This window comes from Chelmon rostratus, chromosome 4 (assembly GCF_017976325.1).
Source record: "Chelmon rostratus isolate fCheRos1 chromosome 4, fCheRos1.pri, whole genome shotgun sequence".
Lineage (NCBI taxonomy): Eukaryota > Metazoa > Chordata > Actinopteri > Chaetodontiformes > Chaetodontidae > Chelmon > Chelmon rostratus.
In genome coordinates, this window is record NC_055661.1 from 13,294,976 (window position 1) to 13,314,932 (window position 19,957).

A 19,957-nucleotide genomic window follows, 5' to 3' on the forward strand; every position below is an offset into this window, starting at 1 on the left:
GGGAAAAGTCATCAACAATTAAAGCACAACAGTTTTAGACCTCCTTATATTGTTTTGGTATTCATTTTGGCACAGCAAACAAATGAGACCATGGTTAAGACAATTTGGTAGCCTGTCTTCATGGCTTGTTGGTGCCGCCGCTCCTTAAAATTAATATCGAAATATTTATACACATGTATTTCTGCTGTTGCAAAGTAGATCCTCTTCAGGCAATAGTTTTTTTTTCGGTCGTGCTGAATGGGATAAAGATTTTTGTAAGCGACAGCACCCACACCCCAGTTTTGTGCTGTACAGTAATACAATTCACCAGATATCCCCTGAAATGCAACCTGGAGGCACACAAACAATGCATTTACATGCACCGTGGTAATGTGATTATTCCACACTTTAGGCAGTAAATTAATTCACAGCGATGTCAGTGGGAAACTGGATTTCCTTTTCCAGGTTGTGGGATTAACAATAATATAGTAAACACAAACTACAGTTCTGCAGGAGAAATCAGTTTCATTAGCAATGCTTATCTGGCATTCTTTAAATACTTACCTGCCAACTAATCCCTCCTCCAACTGCCCCCCGAAAAAACAAAACCAAAAAAACCCTTGTAAAGCAGCAGCCTATCATTAAAAAGTTTTCTTATACCTTATGGTAGAATCATTACAGATCAAATTGCATTAAAAAAAATCAAACACACATATGAAAATAACCACATATATACGTAAATTTAGAAGTACAGAAATCAGATTACTGATCATGCAGCATGTCAATGAAGCAACTCATGTATCTAATGCCAAGTACATTTGTATTCTTCAGTTTAAAATTATTTCATTAAGTATTTGGATTTTTGCATTGATGTATTTTTAAATGTATTGAATCTAAATAACATTGTGGAAGCTGATGGTCTTCTCATTAAAGGCTTTGCTAGATTATGGTTATACTACTGTGCTACAGTGTCCAATTTAGGTGGTATCTGAGAAATATGAATACTAACAAAACCCTAACAAAATGGTTAATCATTGCGGACAATCGTTTCTTGAACGCTATACAGCAGACAGATTTGAAGCAAGCCGCTTGTTTGATAAACAATACTTGCTGGTGATCAAGTCATGCATTATAACATGATGCACCACCATGCCTTGCCTGAAAATTTGATGTGTGTTGGACTTTCACAGAATATAACAAAAAGATTTTGATCAGGACAGCTATGGCTACATATTGTTTATTGTTGTAAAGCCTCTTTGTTTGTATTTGTATTTCTCATGGTTTATCAGACAATTTGAGTTTCTCTGGATTGTCAGTGAAATATCTTAAATATCCTGCACCCCCCCCCCAGGCTTCTTCCCTGGCAGCTCCCAAGGCTGTGATGCCTTTCTTCGCCACAAGATGACGCTGATATCTCCATCCATCCTGAAGAAATATGGCATTCCTTTTGACAGGGTGAGCGGGAACTGGTCCTTCTGTATTTATGAAACAGGGTTCATGCAAAGTCTTGAAAGTTTGGAAAATGCTTCATTTTAACAGTTTTCAGGGTTCAAAATATGTGATTATACTCCTTGAAACATGCTTGATGATCCTGTTGTCATATTTGTTTGTTGTCTCCAGGCGTCTAAATTAGCAACCATTAAGTAACCATGTTCAAAACATACAGTCAAAGTTAATATGTTAATAATTTAATAAATTATTAAAAAGTTAATAACAGCTGGTAAAATGAACGAATGTGACAATATACATTGATTGCCGTGGGTTTTAGCTGTGAGAGCTCTAACAAGTTAGCTGTGTTGATAAAGACTTAGAAAGTCAGGAAATCTTTGGTTGAGATACCTTGAAAGTGCTTGAATTTTGGCCAACAATCTGCCGGCAATGGCTAAAAACATGAGCTTGCAAGTGTTTTTTCTGTAGAAAATCATTTATAGCACACAGGCCAAAGGATAATTCTCAAGACTTTAACGATACTTCAAAGCAAAATAAGGACAACAAAAAAGGTACTTTATGACATATGATGAATTAGTGCACCCCAGGCGCTTCTAATACTCTCTAACATGAGACCATGCACGTACACCTCCACATTAAGATCCACACACAAACTCTCAGTCAAACAGAGATGTGGCAAATACATTGATAATAGAATAATAGAGCTTGAAATATATAATGTTTGAAAGAGGAATTCAAGTTTTGTACTTTTACTTACTGCCTGTTCTCTTAAATATTTGTGGGTCTTGTGTAAATGACAGGCTTATTTTGAATGACGAATGACAACACAAGGGAAGTTAGTGACTCAGCTTTGTTGCAACCATCCCAACTGCTGCAAGCTGTGGTAATGATACATTAAGAGTAATGATCTTCTCTCTAGTCTGTCATAGGAAATTAATTGGCTTTTGTTTTTGTTCTATTCAGTAGGTAATTTAAATCCTCACCGTGCAAAGATTAATGGAAGATTGAAGGAAAAAAAACTGGCACAGAGTAGGCATGCAAAGTTCTCCACTGTCAGCAGAGCCCCCCCACCCCATTTATCTCTTCATTCCCCCCTCAGGATGTCATTATCACAGCGAACATGTTACTTGTTACGCACCTACAGTACCTCTCTCGATTCATGTGTAAAAATAAAACCGTCTTCTTGCGTTCTTGCAAAAGCAAAAAGGGATGTTTGATATCTGAACCACTGCCTTTAGTTGAGGAAGTTTATCTCCTTCTCTCACCCTCTACCCCTGTTTCTCCCCTCATGCCTGTCACCTTGTCTGGCTTGATGTGTCTCTTGATTGCCTGATTCCAAGCTTCTCAAAGAATTTGAGATCCACAGCCAGACATACAGGGCTAAAGTTTTGGGGCAACACATTAAAAAAGAATGCGCTTAACTTGTCCTCACATTTTTAAACATTCTCAGAATAACACCGAGCTCATGGGAAGACGCTCAGCGCTTGGAGCAGCAGTCATGTTAGGCTGAATTAATTTTGCTCGCAAGTCTCAAAAGTTTAGAGAAAAGTTGTTGCTGAGGAGTTGAACTCCTAAACCCTCAATGGCAATTGTTATGGATGTGAGACTTGTGTGTAATAATGGGAATATGTGTTAGAATTAAAATCAGATGATATTTTAACGGTCAGAAAATTGTAAGTCACAGCTGCATGTTTTAATTTGGTTAAAAAAAACAATCGTGAACAATACACCATTAATAAGACAAATGCAAATTGAGTAAAAGTGAAAAGTCTTAATTACATCATTTAGAGGATATGTAAAATAGGCACTTAGTACAGGCACGGGTGCACATAGAATAGTCCACACAGTTAGAAGAAAGTATTTTATTTCCAATTTCTTTAAAGTGATCAGTGTAAAAAAATCTACTTAAACAAAACTAGAATGAATTGTCTAATAAAGAATGTCAAGAAATTACCATATGTCTGAGGAAGTGGTGACTGGGCGGCTGTGGCTCTGGAGGTAGAGTGGTTGTTGGCAGTCTACATGTCGAAGTATCCTTGGGCAAGATACTGAACCTGTGGTATTGGTGTGTGAATGTGTTTGAATGGTTAAACAGCTTGTCATGAGCAGGTGGCCTAGCCATTGTATGAATGTGTGTGAAAGGGTGAATGCAGACTTGTGTTGTAAATGCCCTTAGAGTTATATAAATACAGTCCATTTACCATTAAGTTTAATCGTGTCCTTCATTTAATTTAGCCAGCTAGATTATGAGTTGTGTAGTTTCTTTTTTCTGCATACCAAGATGAATTTAATGGGGATTCAGTTGGAATTAGTTTTACAGAATAAAAAAAAGCTAAATTAAAAGAAATCTAACATGCGTGAAATATTTACAAATTCCTAAATTTGTAAATCTGTGTCTATGTTTTTGCTCTCTATGAACAGATAACTCAGAATGAAGGGGAGTTTATGATCACTTTTCCTTATGGCTACCATGCTGGCTTCAACCATGGCTTCAACTGTGCAGAGTCCACAAACTTTGCCACCCTGCGCTGGGTGGACTACGGCAAGATGGCTACCCAGGTAAGGTTAGACTGTTTTACAGGATGTATTTTATATTTTAGTCCTGTAGCAATTAGGTGAAGTCAGTGTAACAGAGATAACAGTGCCAAATTCCATGTGGTAAAGTCTGGACATTTAACAGAAATACACTTGTATGACTGGAAACTGGAATATTCCAGTATTTTCTCCTAATTGTGAACTATTGGCATCAGTAGCGTGAATCTATTAGAATCTAGGTATGATATTCTAAAGTGAAAGAAAGCATATCTTGCATACGGTATGGTACACGCATCTAACACTCCACTTGAACACGATTGATCCGATGTGTGATTCAGCAGCAACTTTGCATCCTTCCTGTTCTGCTGTTTGGTTCTCTCAAGGCATGAAGTAATAGATCATATTGAAATATAAAAGCAGCGTCTGGTTCTCTGCTGCACACCATCTGTTACCGACACTAACCGTACACTCGCATCCTTCCATTGACGCAAACTGCGGCTTTGCTTGTGGGCTGCTGAGCATGAAATTGACAGGGAATGGGTTGGTTGTGGACGGGAGCCCAACTACAATGTCCGCTGGAAGAACCTCCCCCTTGTCTCTTTTCTATACATTCCACTTCATTTTCCTGTTCAGTTCCCCCCACTCTTCTCTTGTGTGCGAGTCTTCACATGTATGTATGTGTGTGTGTGTCCCTTTTCTACTTGGCTGCATGTCAGATTTATGAGGTGCCAGTTTGCAGAAGTACGTCTCCCTCCCGTCTTCCTCTCTCTCATTTCCGGCCTTCCTACTTTACCCGTGTGGCTGCTTGTAATTTAGGAACCAGTAGTCCAAGCTCTAGCAGCCTTCCTCTCATCCAGCCCAGTGCTCAAGGGAGCGTCTCCACTACACTTGTCTCAGCCTGATAAAGAAGAGTGGTCCACTCTGCACTGCTAATCCGAGTCGACAAGCCGACAGCGTAGCAGCGCACTTAGTCGGAGGAATGTGAAAGAGAACAGCTCGGCTCCTTCTGCCAGTCCATCTCTTTCTCTCTCTTTTGTCTTTCACAAAGATATTTTCATTCTTTAGGCTAGATGTGGTTGCATGCTGGTTATAGAGACTGTAGCCAGCTTCAGTGCCTTCCCAACAGCAGTTTGTACTGTACTGTATGTCCTCAAGCAATACCCAGAACCCTTTCAGGCTCAACATCTCTTCACTGGAAATGGCTGTCAAAAATGGCACCTGACCAGGGAGATTTCATTTCTCCCTGCATTTATCTTTTTCCTTCTCATCGCCATTAATAAACGGGTCCTTACAAGTAATGAAAAGCCTTTCTCTTGACTACCAGACATAAAGGGGTTTTGCTATGGTAACGAAAACAATTCTTATTTTCAGGTGATTACACACATTAAAAAATACTTAGGAACATTATATTCAATTCCTGCCAATGGAGCCCCCTAAATCCTACACACTAGACCTTTAAGTCAAAATTTTAAAGACAGCCTTTTAATATCTTAGAGTATAACTCAGCCCTCAAAGAGAGACCATGTAACACATGGAAATAGCACTGTCTTCTCCGTCTGCAGCCTTGGTCAGTTCAGTTCAGAGGTTTTGCTGCTACAGCCTTGCAACTGGTCTTACCAGACCAGGCGTCTGCTGGATAATGTTACTGAATGATAGCAAACTTAGATATTTAGATATACTGTAACTGACTGAGTCGTTACAACTCTTCTCTACTTTTGCACCTGTTACTCCATGTTTTGGCATTTTTTCAGTCAGCTTGAACTGTTAATGGTTGCTGTATAGCAAAAGTGAAATAGTTTGGCTTTAAGTAAAGTCTTATTGTACTGCATTTTCAGTGAGAAATTGGTGATTTTATTTCCAGTCCACTTCAATTTTATTTGAATAGTTTGTTTTATATGCAAACAATTATAGTTTTATAAAACTCGCCTACACCAGCCACTCACTTGGTAACAATGAAGTCTCTCATTCTCTCTTGGTCTTTAACTTCCTTTCTTTGGCTCAAGCAGTCATCTGTTAACTCGTTTGGCTGTCTCCCATCCTTGTCCTGCCCTCCCCCTGCCGAGCTTTATTCTGTCAGCCCCAAACAGGACAGTGAACGATGGGGCTCGGGATCGAATTTGTCACTGTTTGGGCGCTGCCAGCACACGACAGAGAGGAGGAAGGAGTGAGCTTGGGCATGCTTCATGTCTCAGTCTTCTTGAATACAAGCTCCCCAACTGCTGACCCATCTGCCTGACTTACTAAGCGAACACACACCTGCAGTCAAAGCAGGCCTACTGTCAGCACTCCTTCCATGCCGTGTGCCCGTGTAATTAGATTTCTATTATTTCAGACATTGCAGAATTAATTAACCTTATCCTCAACTTTTCTGACTATGCGTTAGGTACGAGCATTTTAGTTTTCTTTTATTGTGATCCATAGGTTCAACATCTCACTCAGATTACTTCAGACATGGCTGTTGACTCTAATTGACTATTGTATTGTGTCATGTAAAAAAAACCAAAACAAAACATCTAAGTATTATTAGGCTTATCTGTCAACATAACATAATCTTCCTAATAGATGCCAGGGACATGGCTCTCCTCTTTATTTTGAGCAAAAACCTGAAACCCAGGAGTTGAACCCATTTGATTTGGTCATGAATTGTCATCTAGTGCTTAAAAAAGTGTGTGTTCGGCCTTGTTTGTACCATTACACTCATGGCTACACTTTTTAAACACTGTACATCTTTTTTTTTTTTTTGCAAAATTGGTTAAAATTACCTCAGCAGTAAGCCTGTCGAAGCACTGAAGATGGCAAAAAGGATCTTACAGATTATTTCAGGAATTTTTTATGTGTGCTGCACCGTTATGTTGCCGAATATTAACAGTTTCTGTGTTCTGGGTCTGTAGTAGTCTCAATGAAAGCCTCTCTCCATTCGTTTGGTGCTCAGTCACACTTTACTGCTGTTCCTGCAGGCCTCCACAGTGATTTTTCTGTCTGAGAGAAGAGCAGAAATCATCCCCCCAGTTCCCAGACTAAATCACATCACTTTTTCATCTTGAAAGTGAATTGCAGAGGACTCACTCTGTCTTTTTGATATTTATTTGCATCTTGTTTTGGCTGGCCCAGACATGCTGTGATTGGACATACTGAATTTTTATTAGACTTCGTTTATACGCGACCTATGTCCATGATAACCAATATACAAAATGCATTCTTTTAGTTGTGTGGTAAGTGTACTGCATTATTAAACGGATAAAAGAGCATAGTTTTTCTTGGAGAAGATGCTGTCGAGAGCCGAAGCCAAGCTGTGTCCACAGCCGCAGAAACAGGATTATCTGACACACAAATCAAGCAGCAGAAAATGCTTTCCGGAGTTTGTCCAGTGACTTTACAAGGTCAGTTAGTCACATTTGATATGTGTCATCATCTTGGAGCTTCACAGTATAAATGTCACACATATGCAACAAGGACAGTTTACCGAGACTTTCATTGTCACATGAACATAGAACAGAAAACCGTAAACTAGCCAGATACAATACAGTGTTGTTTATACTGTTTGTTAGGCACACAGTCAAGTCTACACTTCTGAAAGCCATACACCACTGAGTACTTGGTATTTCTACATCACTTACCGTTTTGTTTTTGTTTTTTTAATCTACCCCTTTCTGTTCAGTATATTAAGCAGCTGTTGTTGAATGGGGGTGTATTTCAGAAGATAAACAAGGTAAATAGGTGGGAGGGTGAGAAGAATGAGAGCAATTTAGTCATTATTTAAACTTGGTCAGCATTTTTTTCCTCCAGCATGCATCTCAGTGAAAAACTTTAGAAATGTTTCTGGAACAAACACAAGCAAATGAAGCTTCAGGCAAGTTTTAGTCTCATCTCACAGGAGGTTTTAACAACATGATGCATGATGCTATACAGCCCTGCTGTGGTGTATGTTCTGCAAACTCCATCTTAACACATTTTAATTACCTCTCCAATCATTCTTCATTCATCTTTCTTGTTATTTCTGTCCTCATCAGCGACAGTGTGATCAAAGCAAGCATAAAGAATTTTGGATAGTCAAAATGATTTGGCTACTGTGGGTTAGGCCACACAGGTCAGACTAAAACCCTGTTTTGCTATTAGTACTTGGCACATCCACCGAGTCCACTGATCCATAGAGAGTCCCCAGGCTCTAGGTTTTCTGTGGCTCCAACAATTTAGCTTCATTAGGAGCCCAAGTATACTTCAGGGCTCATTGACTGCCTGCCTCAGGGTGAGTTTTTTTCCCCCAGATCTTGTGCATCTCCAAATTTGTTTCCCTCCTCTAATTAAGTTTTTATATGATAATAAAGTGTAACTTGTCCTGGCCCTTGAGGATAGCAACAATCTCCATAACCCCTTAATAGTCTTATAAAAATAAAATGAGCCTTTGTATCCTTTTACAAATGAAAATAGGACATTTTGCTAGCTACAATCAGCGTAGGAGCAATGTCTTGTGTTCTTTTACGTGGCATGTTGCTGTTTTTACAAATGGCTTCATGATGGTAACAATCAGCTATATCCATACTCAGTTGACCCTCCCCTCCGTCTGCCCCTGCACTTTCCGCTCCACCACCCCACCACCACCATATTTTAATGTTTCTGTCTATCAAATGGTGTCTCGATGAGATGTAGGTTGGATATTGTTTTGCTGGGCAGGGTGAGCTGCTGTGTTTCTAGTAATTGAACATAAGAACATAAGGCTTGCAGTACAGCTCAGGAAATAATAGCAGCAAAATGTAATACAACAAGCAAGCCCCCCTCGCTTCTTTGTTTGTTTCATCTGCTTCCTTTTGCTTCCTTCCTTCCCAAACTTCTTTCTGTACCTGCCATTTTCTCTTCTATTCAGCTCTGTGGTTTCATTTAACAGCTCTGCCCCCCCTCCTCCCTTCTCTAGTCAGCAGAATGATTCATTGACTTACAATGTCATTACAGTGTGACCGTTTGTGGAATCATCTTGAGGTGTGAGTGTTTATAGGATGCAGATATCACTCTCATTTAACTCTGAGCTATCTGCACAAGTCTTATTACCAGACATATTTTACTCACTACCTTATTTTGCAAATTTACAACCTCATGCGAAACCAATTATTGCCCACCACCCTGTGTACTCATGGCCTGTCTGATGTGTGGGGTATGTTTTTCCAAATGGTTCCAAATAACTCACAGAGATGGAGATTAGGATGATGTATCATCCACACCCTTTCAGCCCAGTTACTGTCGTACTCTCCTATAATGTGCCCTCATAAACATTTAGCTTTAAAAGTGACCAAATGCAGCACATTAAACTACTTGCATGCTCCTACTTCTATGGCAAATTGTAGCAAAACGTGTAAAGACCGCAATCGTGTCCATATTTGGTGTGTACTAATGGTCTTCATGGTAACAGGCGTTGTCCTCGTCTGAGATCAAAAGTATTTAAAAAAATCACTCTCGTTAGTAAAATAGTATGAATGTAGCCTTGTTAATGTGTCATTTCTGCTGCTACTCTGCCCCACTGTTCTTTACCATCCTCTTCCATACTGTTTTTTAGGCTTCTTCATCAGTTTGCCACAGACTGTTGCCTCCTCTTTTGATCACTCACTGCAGACTTTTCTGTCAAAAATCTGTGAAGTGTAACTAAACGTGTCATCTGTAGCACCAGCTCCATATGTAGACAAACAGCAGTATTCTGCCACTGTGGAGGATTAGGCTTGTTTGTTTACTGTGGAGCATTGAGTCTGCATCATGTCCTACCTGCAGCTATTCTCGAACATACAGTCATATCTTCCTTCTCTGCTTGTTCTTCTACAGTGTACCTGTCGTAAGGACATGGTGAAGATTTCCATGGATGTGTTTGTGCGCTGCCTGCAGCCAGATCGCTACGAGCTGTGGAAGCAGGGCAAAGACAGCGCAGTGTTGGACCACCTTAAGGCCACGGAGCTCAGCAGCCCCGAACTAGAGCGCTGGAGGGAGCATCGTGTAACCCAACGAGCAAACCTCCTACGAAGGTGAGAGGTCAAACTCAACAAGCTCAAAAGAAGAAGGCAGTATTAGGCTTCTCTTTGTGTCTCTGTGTGTCCGTGAGAACACCTGGCATTTATCATGTGTCTTGTGTGATCCAATCACAAATGGAAAACTCTGTATACGTTAGATCACAGTTACAGAGAATGCATCTTGAATCACCACTTGTGATTAGATATCATCTCCCAGCGCTATATGCAAAAAATGTACAGCCCATTTGCCAAGACCAAATGCGTTACTGTTTTTAACTGCCGGCTGAACATTAGTAACCAACACATGGGGACAAAAAACACATTTTTTACACCAAGAAAGAAATAGCTTAATGTATAACATTAGTTGGATTTACTAGAAGGCCCAAATAATTAAGAATTTGACGCAGATAGCGTCTCACAAGGTTTCTCCCAACTTAACAACTCACAAAATTGCCCAGTTCTTTAAGGAAGTCTCAGGACTTTCTCCACTGTCAAAAAAGAAGTTGCTTATATTGGTTACTGTTTATTGTATTTGTAAAATTTGACATATTCACTGTCAATAAAATGTACCGTGTTTAAGAAGGTAAGACTGACTTTATATACAGAGTGTAGCCAACAGACCTGTACAGTGATGCCGCCACAAACTGACACATTGTTTAAACAAAAAAAAAACAAACAACAACTTAATGTATTCCACTTAATGCCAAATTTAGGGGAAGGCATGAATGATTGAGAATTTGTCATTGACGTATTGCAAAATTTAGTACATTTTCCCCCACTCAACATCTCTCAAAAATGCATGCTTGTTGGTTTTGTTTTAGGGAGTCTGGGGATATCGTTGTTGCTAGTTTAGTGGTGAAATCAGTTGAAACAGACAGTGTGTTTACAAACATCTGCTGCTTTTTTTGCCTGGTAAGCGAATACAAACATTACAGTGAACTTAATGGAAATGAGACAGTGTTTCATGCGTACTTCCGCAGATGCCACCTCCAAATGTGGTCTGAATGGTCAGATCGCATGTCAACTGTTGCCAGGTGAAGACTACGAGCATGTAAAAGGAAGGGAAAGGAGGCCGGCCTTGCTAGATCTCTTAATTAAAGTTAATACAACATATATAAACATTATGCTCCGAAATTGCATTTAGGCCCCCTAACGAAGGATACGTAGAAATCACTTTAGTTTTTTGGCCAAATTAAAGTGAAACAAATATTATTGTTTGTCTGTCATACCGACATTGTCTGTCAACATCAACAGACAAATCAATTTTACAATTGGTGTTCAATTTGCTGCAATAGCAGCAGTGCAAAATGCACTTGGCAGCAAATCAAGACCAAGCATACAAACATAATACAAAGCAGGGGAGGGAAATGTGTCCACCAGTGTCCTAGTAGGTTCCTGTGGCAGAAAGCATGATGCGATACATACAGTTTGCATTGCTGTAATTACACTGCGTTGTTTGGTGACATTATAACGCATTCCCTCAGATGAGAATCTATATCGCTTTTAGAGAATATTGCCAGGAAAAGAGTTGGTGAAATTGTGGTGCTTTTTTATTGCACATGTAAATCCGAAGCTCTGAATATAACAGGTGAAGGTGTGCAGCACAAGTTACCATGGTGATCTAGCCATGTTTAAAGAGAGCCAACTCTGGCTTAAGACTCAACACACCTCGTAACCCATTAATCTCATGACCATGCTGATATACATACAACTGTTTGTAACAAAGTACTGTCTCTTTTTGCCCAACCCCAGGGCCATGCAAAAGATGAAGCAGGTTCGTCGTTTAAAGCTTGGGGAGGTGAAGGTGCTGGCTGAGGAAGGCATTGAGCTGAATGCTACTGATTACCAGCGTCAGGTGGAGGAGCGCGAGGCCCAGCGGAAGCTGGAGAGGGAGGAGCGTCTTGCCAGAGAGGCCATGATGACCCTGGAGGCCATGGAGCGTGAGGAGCAGGAGGCTGCCAAAGCCGCTGCTAAAGCAGCAGAGACTGCAGCTGTAAAGGGTGAGTATGATGCGAACAGTGTGTTGTAATGGGAATTGTTGTTTGAAATGGTCATGTGCTTATAAACTGCAAGAAAATATGTATCTATACTTGGTAATGAAACCACAGAGTGTAACTTCCTCATTCTGAGTGTGTCTGTGTAAACACATTTGGATACATTTGCATACAGTATTAGCATAATTCTGCATGATGCCTGTTTAAGATTTCACAACCTATGAAGTTGCTAAAGCAGGAGAGCATAAGAGCAGGGGTGAGAACGACTCACTCTCCCCAACTTGTGTCATCACTTAGTAGAAACTTACTGAACTATATGGAAAGAACATAAACATCCTGTTTTTTGCTGGTTTTGATTATTGACTTCTACTAGAACAGAGACCACAGTGACCAGTTGTCAGTTTTAGTAACATGGTAGAGGAAACGTGCTTATGAATCTTGTTTGAACAATATAAAAGCTGTAAAAAATCAACATCAGCGGCTCCCTGGTTTTACAGTGCACACTGGATCCATTGATCTATGCCGAGTTAATGGATTCTATTCATTTTCTATGGAGAGCAGGAGATCCACGATGGGTACGGCACAGCGTGTTAACAAACCAGTTGCTGTATCAGAATTTGCATAATCATGACACGTCTGCGACTTTATGGAAATGAGTCTGTCCAGGGTGACACACCAGGCTTGTGAAAATCAGATCAAACTGTCAAACAAGGCAGTGCTGATAAAAATCTGAATCAAGATTCTGTTACTGCATTGCCTGTTTCTCACCACAATTGTTTTCAGAGACATTTGTTAGTGTAGTGTTTAGCTGTAATATGAAAAAGTCTGTGAATGCCATGTTGAAAACAGACAAGTCAAAACCAAGCACAGCCCAACTTAGAGCTTTCAGTGGTCTGGTGGGTCCGGGTGCATCATTTTAATTAGAAGTGTTTCTCCGGATTCTCTTCAACTTTCTGCAGCTGCTGGATGAAATCTGGAAAACTCAAATCTGTTAAATTTATAAACCAGTCCAAATCCAAAACTCATCATGTCTTTGTTTTTGATAATCCATTGCTACTCTTCTCTTTTCTTTGCCAGCTCAAGAACCAGAGGCCAAACCACAGAACTTGACAGAGGACATTGACAAAAAGAAGCACAAAAAGCCGAAGAAGATGTCAAATACCAACAACGCCATCACTGGGTTTGAGGAAGCGTTTGAGCAGTTTGCTACAGGCGGCATTAAGAATTCAAAGAAAGCTATAGTCAGTCATCCAGAGGTGGGGAACCCTCTTAGCCCAAGACAGAGTGGCATCCCAGCAGACAGCAAGCTGGACGCGAGTCCCACCCAGGTTAGTTTTTCAGCTCAAAGTTGATTAGATTTGTCCTTTGAGTTGTTGCAAGCTATTTTGTCCGACACACTTTAATTGTTCTCATGCCACATTTGCTGGTATTTTACTGCACAAATATGCAGCTGTTTGATCTGAAAATGGAGCTGAACCTCTGAATTTTAATTGGTTTTCTGCCACATTTGCAAGTAAAGTAAAGCAGTTTAATTTTGGACGGCAGAAAGTTGCTGATGTCAGTTTAATACACGAATCAAATCCACAAAAAGAAAATGGATTTTTCATTGATGATTAATTTAATAATCTCATCAAATTAACTTACATATTAGAAAAACATAGGAAAATTTACAGCTGTACTAATAGCATATTTATATAAAGTGCTTGTCCACAGGAAAACAACAATTTACAAAATGATTGTCAACTTTTTTAATAAATTGAAAAGATTTTATTTATTTACTGCTGCATTTTTCAAGGTTAAAAACATTGAACAAAGAAAAGGATGAGGCCGATTTGAAACAATCTTGTGTTTTATCAGGCATGCTACACCAAGATGAAGATGCCAACAGAGGTAAAAAAGAGTCGGCGTCACCCCCTCAGCAAGCCTCCCATGCGCTCCCCTTTATCCATCTTAAAGCAAGATCCGACCAGTGACAAAGGTGTGTATCTGTCCTTGTGCATCTATTTAACCTTAAATGTATTTTATTGTAAATATATTTCTTTATTTTTGGTACCTTTTGCATGGACAGGTTACCGTTAAAGCAGAGTCACCTTTCTTAGTTTGGGTTATGGTTAGGAATGTCGTTACATTTAAGCATAGAGATTACTCACAAAAAATTTAACAAAAATGTGATCTGCAAGAAACACATGTTAGTTGAACCCTGATTTTTCATCTATCACCATGTTTACTTTCTCTCTGTCCCCCACATTATTCATTCTACTCATTGTCCTCTCCATCACACTACTTAAAATGAAGAAGACACCATTTTTTGTTTTGATTATCGATCTTGAGACAGAAAAACAAACGGGACTAAAGCTCCCTGTGGGGGTAATGAAATCAAGCCTGCAAGGCCTCTTTTCACTCTCCACCCTTCTGTCTTTTTCTTTTCATTTTCTGACTGACACTTATTGATCTGGGGATCATGACTTCCAATTACCTGCTTTCAAAGTCACTTTAAGTCGGCAGCAAGGGACCTGACTCTGGGCTTGTCCTTCAGAGGGGTGGATGTGGGACAAGGAGAAAGAGAGAGCCAGTGGAGGGAGAAGAGAGAGAGTTAAATGGCAAGCTTGTGAAGAGTTCCTTCTGCCTTCTGTCCAGGTTTAACAAACAGTCTGCATCAGTAGCTTCAGGGGCTTCACTGCAAAATTGATTCCAGACCCACTACAGCAAGTTGTTGATGCCTGTGCTATTTGTGCTCATCAGCCAATTACATCAGAAGTGGTGCTGTTATTGTCTGGAACACAATGTGCTATTTTTGTCTCCTGGCAAGAGCTCCCTTATTAATATCCTTGAGCTTTTCCAAAAATGTTTCATTGCATTTTCAGATAGAAATAAAATCATAACCAAAAGTTAATCTTCCAACATCTGTTGAGTATGTGCCACTTACTTAAGATCGTGGATGTGTTCTTTTGCAGCAGAACGTCTTAAACGCATTTCATTTTTTACCCGCAGAGCTGTCCTCCCCCATGCCGCTGGACAGCGACATGAAGAAACAGGAGCACCTGTGGCAGAATCAGTCACCCAACTTCCTGGCAGAGAAGGCCTTCAATGCTGCAGTGGCAGCTCTCCAACCACACTGTGCTATTTGTTCACTCTTCTGTCCCTACACAAAGGTACAGCAACCCAGTGCAACAGAAGCACATACAGTCTGTGTCAGTGAAGTACTAATGGGTAGTGATCGTGGTAGCAGTTCCAAAATCGGTCAAATCCAAATGTTTTTGGTATTGTTAACAGTCAGAGCTATCCTGACCAATGATGGCCATCGGTACAATCCACTAACTGTAGTATCTTTTTTTCTCTGGCCTCTCCAGCCACACAAAGGCATCTTCATTTCAAATGACCCGCATAGCGGATCCGTTCCCCGCCATGGCAGTTTGACTCGTCCGCTGGTCCCAGAGATGTGCTTCAGTGTCGGTGCATGTAACACCGAGCCTCCACCCACCAACTATCACATTGGAGAGGATGGAACCAGTGTTCTGCTCCGCTGTTCATCTTGCCACATGCAGGTTCATGCCAGTAAGTATAACACAGCAGGAAAGAAGGCTGGCTGTGTGTGAGTAACACTGAGAGCAAACATGTGTGGAGTAGTAACACGTTGAAAAAGTTGGGCTTTTCCCTGCATGTCTCAATTTTTTAAAATGACGAGCAGTAAAAATAAATCTGAGCGCAACACAGTTTAACACTGAAGCAGCTCCAAGATTTGTGAGTACAGTCACTGAGAGCAGCCTCAGGTTTTAAACAACGTTAGAAGTTGGTCTAAATCTACATTTTGACATGTATTTATTTATTTTATTTATTTAATCCAATATGTAAAAAAAAAAAAAGAAGAAGAACTATAAAGAGGATGGCTGTGGCTTCAAGCGTACAATAAAAATTCAGATCTAACACAATGTAGTTAACATATTAACATCAGTGTACGGAGGCAGGCAAATAAAAAAAATAAAACTCTTTTTTCCTTAACACTATTTTGTGCATTAAAAAAAATATATAAATGTTTTTTGCTCTCTGTTTATTATTGTAGAAAAGTTAGGTTTGAGTCTGTTGAACTGGGAGACTTGCAGCTTTGGGCGCACTGCAGTGTTTGAATTATAACACAGAATCATGGTCTCAGCCAGCTTCAAACCCTCTACATGGACTCACAAGCTTTACAGACAGGCTCTGCTGGGCATTTCGCCATTCTTCTCTATTCACAACTTTTTTTCCCTCTGGACCCCTGAGAATAGAGTTGGGAAAATAGGAGACACAGAAGATGAGACTTCACTTCAGCAGTGCAACAACCTGTCTGCTCAATTCCCCTGTTGCCACTCTCAGTGAGGCTTCATAGTTTAACTCTCCTTGACTCAGGTTAAACTAGCTAAGTGGCTGCTCAAGCAACGCAAAGGCCTCTTTGAAGGCAGCACACCGTAAACTTCCACAGCTCTTATTTACCCTGCTTTCCGCACATAACCATTTTTCACTAAGAAAGTCGACTTTAAAGGCACATGGCTTCTGTCAAAGCAAAACTTGAAAGGACAGGCAGCTTGTTAACTTTGTATATGAGCCATGGGATCTCTGTGCTTGTCTCTACTTTTCATTGCCAAATGTAACACAAGTCATGGTTCAGACAAACAAAATAAATGTGCACTTAGCGGCATTTACAATGACACGGATATAACTGCTTGTTGAAATGTCCGCATGTGTGGATATTTTGAGGTCACATGCAACCAGATAATTGCAGCATGGCCATGTCCACATGTTCAATCAGGAACACACACACACACACACACATATGTCAACCCTCCTGGGTTCTTATTATCCCTAAAGCTGGAGTGCACCTTCAAAAAGGCCAGTTCATTAGTTATCCAGGGATGAGCTGGGCTCAGCTGTGGGAGCAGTGCTACTATTGATAAGAGGACATGAAGCAGAAAGAGCTCTTGTCAAAAACAGCAGCTCTGTGCTCCATCTCTTTGCTCCTCATTGTTTGAGATTGAACATTCAACTAAAAATCATTCAGACCTGTCTAGGTGTTACATAAACGTGCAAGCCTTTTGGTTCGGAAGCTCAAATTGGAGATGGTGACGAGAAGATTGGACAGGTTCTATAGGAAGTGCTAACAAACCAGTTTGTTTTGTCAAGTGCTTTGCAGAAAAGGACATTAAAAAAAGCAATTCTAAAAATTCAAAAGTATTTTAATGAATATTGAATTTATAGCAGTTGCCGTGGATCCCATTGTTAATGATCGTTAATACCCTTTTGCATCCAGGATGTGCTTTGGAAACACTAAATGAAAATGTTATATGAAAGATATGTGAAACCATCAATGTCTACTCTCTTACAGGTTGCTACGGTGTGAAACCAGACTCTGTCAGTGAATCCTGGATGTGCACTAGGTGTGCTGAAGGAGCCTGGACCGTGGTGAGTAGCAGCATTACCTAACCCTAACCCAACACCAGTCTAGAAAAACAGCTTGATCTTCCCAGGACCACAAGTATTAGACACAGGTCATGCATTTTTCCATTTCGTCATGTGTAGTAAAATCTGCCGATGCAAAAATGTGTTGATTATGTTCCCCAGAAGCTATTACAATACTAAACCAAGGTATTGCCTACCCAGATAAGTAATAAATGTATGAGAGCTCAGAGGATCTGTGCCATCATGACTTCTGCTTCCCTCAAACTTAATCCCTATTTGCTTTGTGTTTTTCAGGAGTGTTGTCTCTGTAACTTGCGGGGAGGAGCTTTGAAGACTACTACAGATGAGCGGTTGGTGGCTTATTCTTGGGTTGTATTGTGGCAGTCTTTCCTTCAGTCTTTCTTTTCTTGTGCAAAATTAAAATATCATAAATAACAGAACCTCTAAGGGCAAATTGAATTGTCATTCCCCAGTAAACAATTACAACAACACACTATGACAGAAATATAATTTAGATTTTACTGACTTTCCAGCTCTGGAGAATCTCTCTGATACAGTTTTCTTCCTAAAAATACTTAGAAAATGTGTGGGTATCTCAAATTTATTGCACCAACTTTAGTCTAGTTCTGCAGATTGCTGTTGGAACAGAGTTTGTAAAGGAAAGCACAGGAAATGCAGAATCTCTCTCTCTCTGTAACCAGGTGGGTCCATGTTATCTGTGCCATCGCTGTGGCTGAAGCTCACTTCGTCAACGCCATTGAGAGGGAGCCAGTCGACGTCACTGCTGTTCCAGAATCACGCAAGAATCTGGTAAGTGTAATCATGTTATGGTGTGATGTCAGACAGGCAGTGGTCAATATTTAAGCCCAAGAAGCCCACAGGTTCCTACTCAGTCCATCCTTTTTATTTCATTTGTCTAGTCTCATCATGATGGAATTCTTTCTTATTCCCTGATCTCATTCTCTCACTCCTGCAGCCTTTTCCCTACATTTAAGCGACTTCCTGTCTTTTCTGCTCACTGCTTCTGTATCTGTCACTCTCTTCGTTACCCTCCGTCCTTCCCTGGTGGATGGATAGCTTGTGTTTTTTGCAAGCTGTGGAGGACATGGGGTAAAACATATGTGCTGAGGAGAATGGCTGAATAATCAGCTGTCATTTCTCACAGCGCCAAATGAACTGAATCGATCCCACGGGCAGGAGGCAATTTCCCCACTGCTGCCACGTCTTTGAACACAACTTGTGCCCGCCCTCCCTTCTTTCTCTCCATCGCTGCTTCCTAGTCTCTGCTCCCGCTCCATTCACCTGATCCCACTTCACAGGCAACGCAGCTCTTGCTGGTGCATTATCACAAATCTGCAAATAATGTCACCTCTTTGCCTCCCCATCTCTCTGAATAATCTATCAAAGAGAAGCTGGGTGACATTTGCATCTGAGTGCTGTCAAAGCAGGTTTCCTCCATCGCTTCTTAAAAGGCCATGAGAAGAAGCTCTGCGGTCTAATGATTTGGATGGCTGGCTGAAAAAATGTGAACGCGCACCCTTGAAACCAGTTAATATTGCACGGTGTTCAGCAATCTGTGTTTTTTTCCCTTCATCTTTGAACGTTTGGTTTTCAGGGACGGATAGATTTCACACAAGCTTCTTTTGTCTTAGGTGTTTCAGAATTTCTCAGACACAGTAACACTGCGCAAAACCTCAAAAGTTGTACCTTTCCCAAAGGTAGTGTTGCATCTCGCACCTAGAGGTACTGCGATTTCTTTTCTTGTGAGAAAACAGCCTCAAGCTTGGAAAAGCAAGTTGCTTAAATAAGTCATCATACGATCTTTAAAACTGTTTTCCACCTATCATTCCAAGTCCATTCTCCTGTTACATGCAGCAACACACAAAACAATTATTTTACCAATTATTATTTACTGTTTTAATTTTTAAGTTTGCATTTTTAGGGTAAATTTAGTGTGCACTGGGGTCCAGTGTTTCTTGTATGCTAACAGGATCCAGGGCAAAAGTCAGACCAAATTCTACAAGTAGAGGCATGAAATGTATAAAAAGATGAAAGTATAGTAGGTGTTGGTCGATTTCTTAAAGAACGTTAATGATTTTGAGTTTGAAATTCAATGCACGTATAAAAACAGCAGGGTCAATGAGATATAAACAGACAGACATACAACTAATGTTTCTCACTGCATTTTTTTTTTTCATGCTTCTCTGGTGTCATGCCACTATCTGCGTGTGATTTCAGCGGTGGAAAAATAGACCAGCCAGGAGAGAACTATAAACCATGCCAGCCGGTGAAATATCACACAGCACCATTCTGTTGAGAGCTGTTGTACATTTTTTTCCTACACCAGTACAAAAATGAAGTATTGGCACTTTAATAAAGAATTTTTATTTTTTATTGATCGGCGCTACAGCAGCTCGCAGTGTGATTTGTCAAAAGGAGGAGGATGGAGAAGGAAGGATGAGAGAGAAAGCGTGAGGGATTGGGAAGATATAGTGTGTGTGATGATAGATAATCACAGTAAGACAAGTACACAGAAAGATACCAGTCACATAAGATGAGACAGCTGCTCTCAAAGCTGTTGGG

At 40.4% G+C, this 19,957-nt stretch overlaps 1 protein-coding gene across 1 annotated transcript in view; it reads left to right on the plus strand.

Moving 5' to 3' along the window:
- kdm4b (lysine (K)-specific demethylase 4B) overlaps window positions 1–19,957 on the plus strand; it is a 48,544-nt gene that overhangs the window by 19,797 nt on the left and 8,790 nt on the right. The window contains exons 7-17 of the mRNA XM_041935549.1: window positions 1,331–1,434; window positions 3,850–3,987; window positions 9,769–9,965; window positions 11,703–11,950; window positions 13,022–13,272; window positions 13,802–13,922; window positions 14,936–15,096; window positions 15,295–15,499; window positions 17,301–17,377; window positions 17,669–17,724; window positions 18,076–18,184. Of these exons, the coding sequence (XP_041791483.1) occupies window positions 1,331–1,434; window positions 3,850–3,987; window positions 9,769–9,965; window positions 11,703–11,950; window positions 13,022–13,272; window positions 13,802–13,922; window positions 14,936–15,096; window positions 15,295–15,499; window positions 17,301–17,377; window positions 17,669–17,724; window positions 18,076–18,184 (1,667 nt within the window). The remainder of the gene's footprint in view (window positions 1–1,330; window positions 1,435–3,849; window positions 3,988–9,768; window positions 9,966–11,702; window positions 11,951–13,021; window positions 13,273–13,801; window positions 13,923–14,935; window positions 15,097–15,294; window positions 15,500–17,300; window positions 17,378–17,668; window positions 17,725–18,075; window positions 18,185–19,957) is intronic.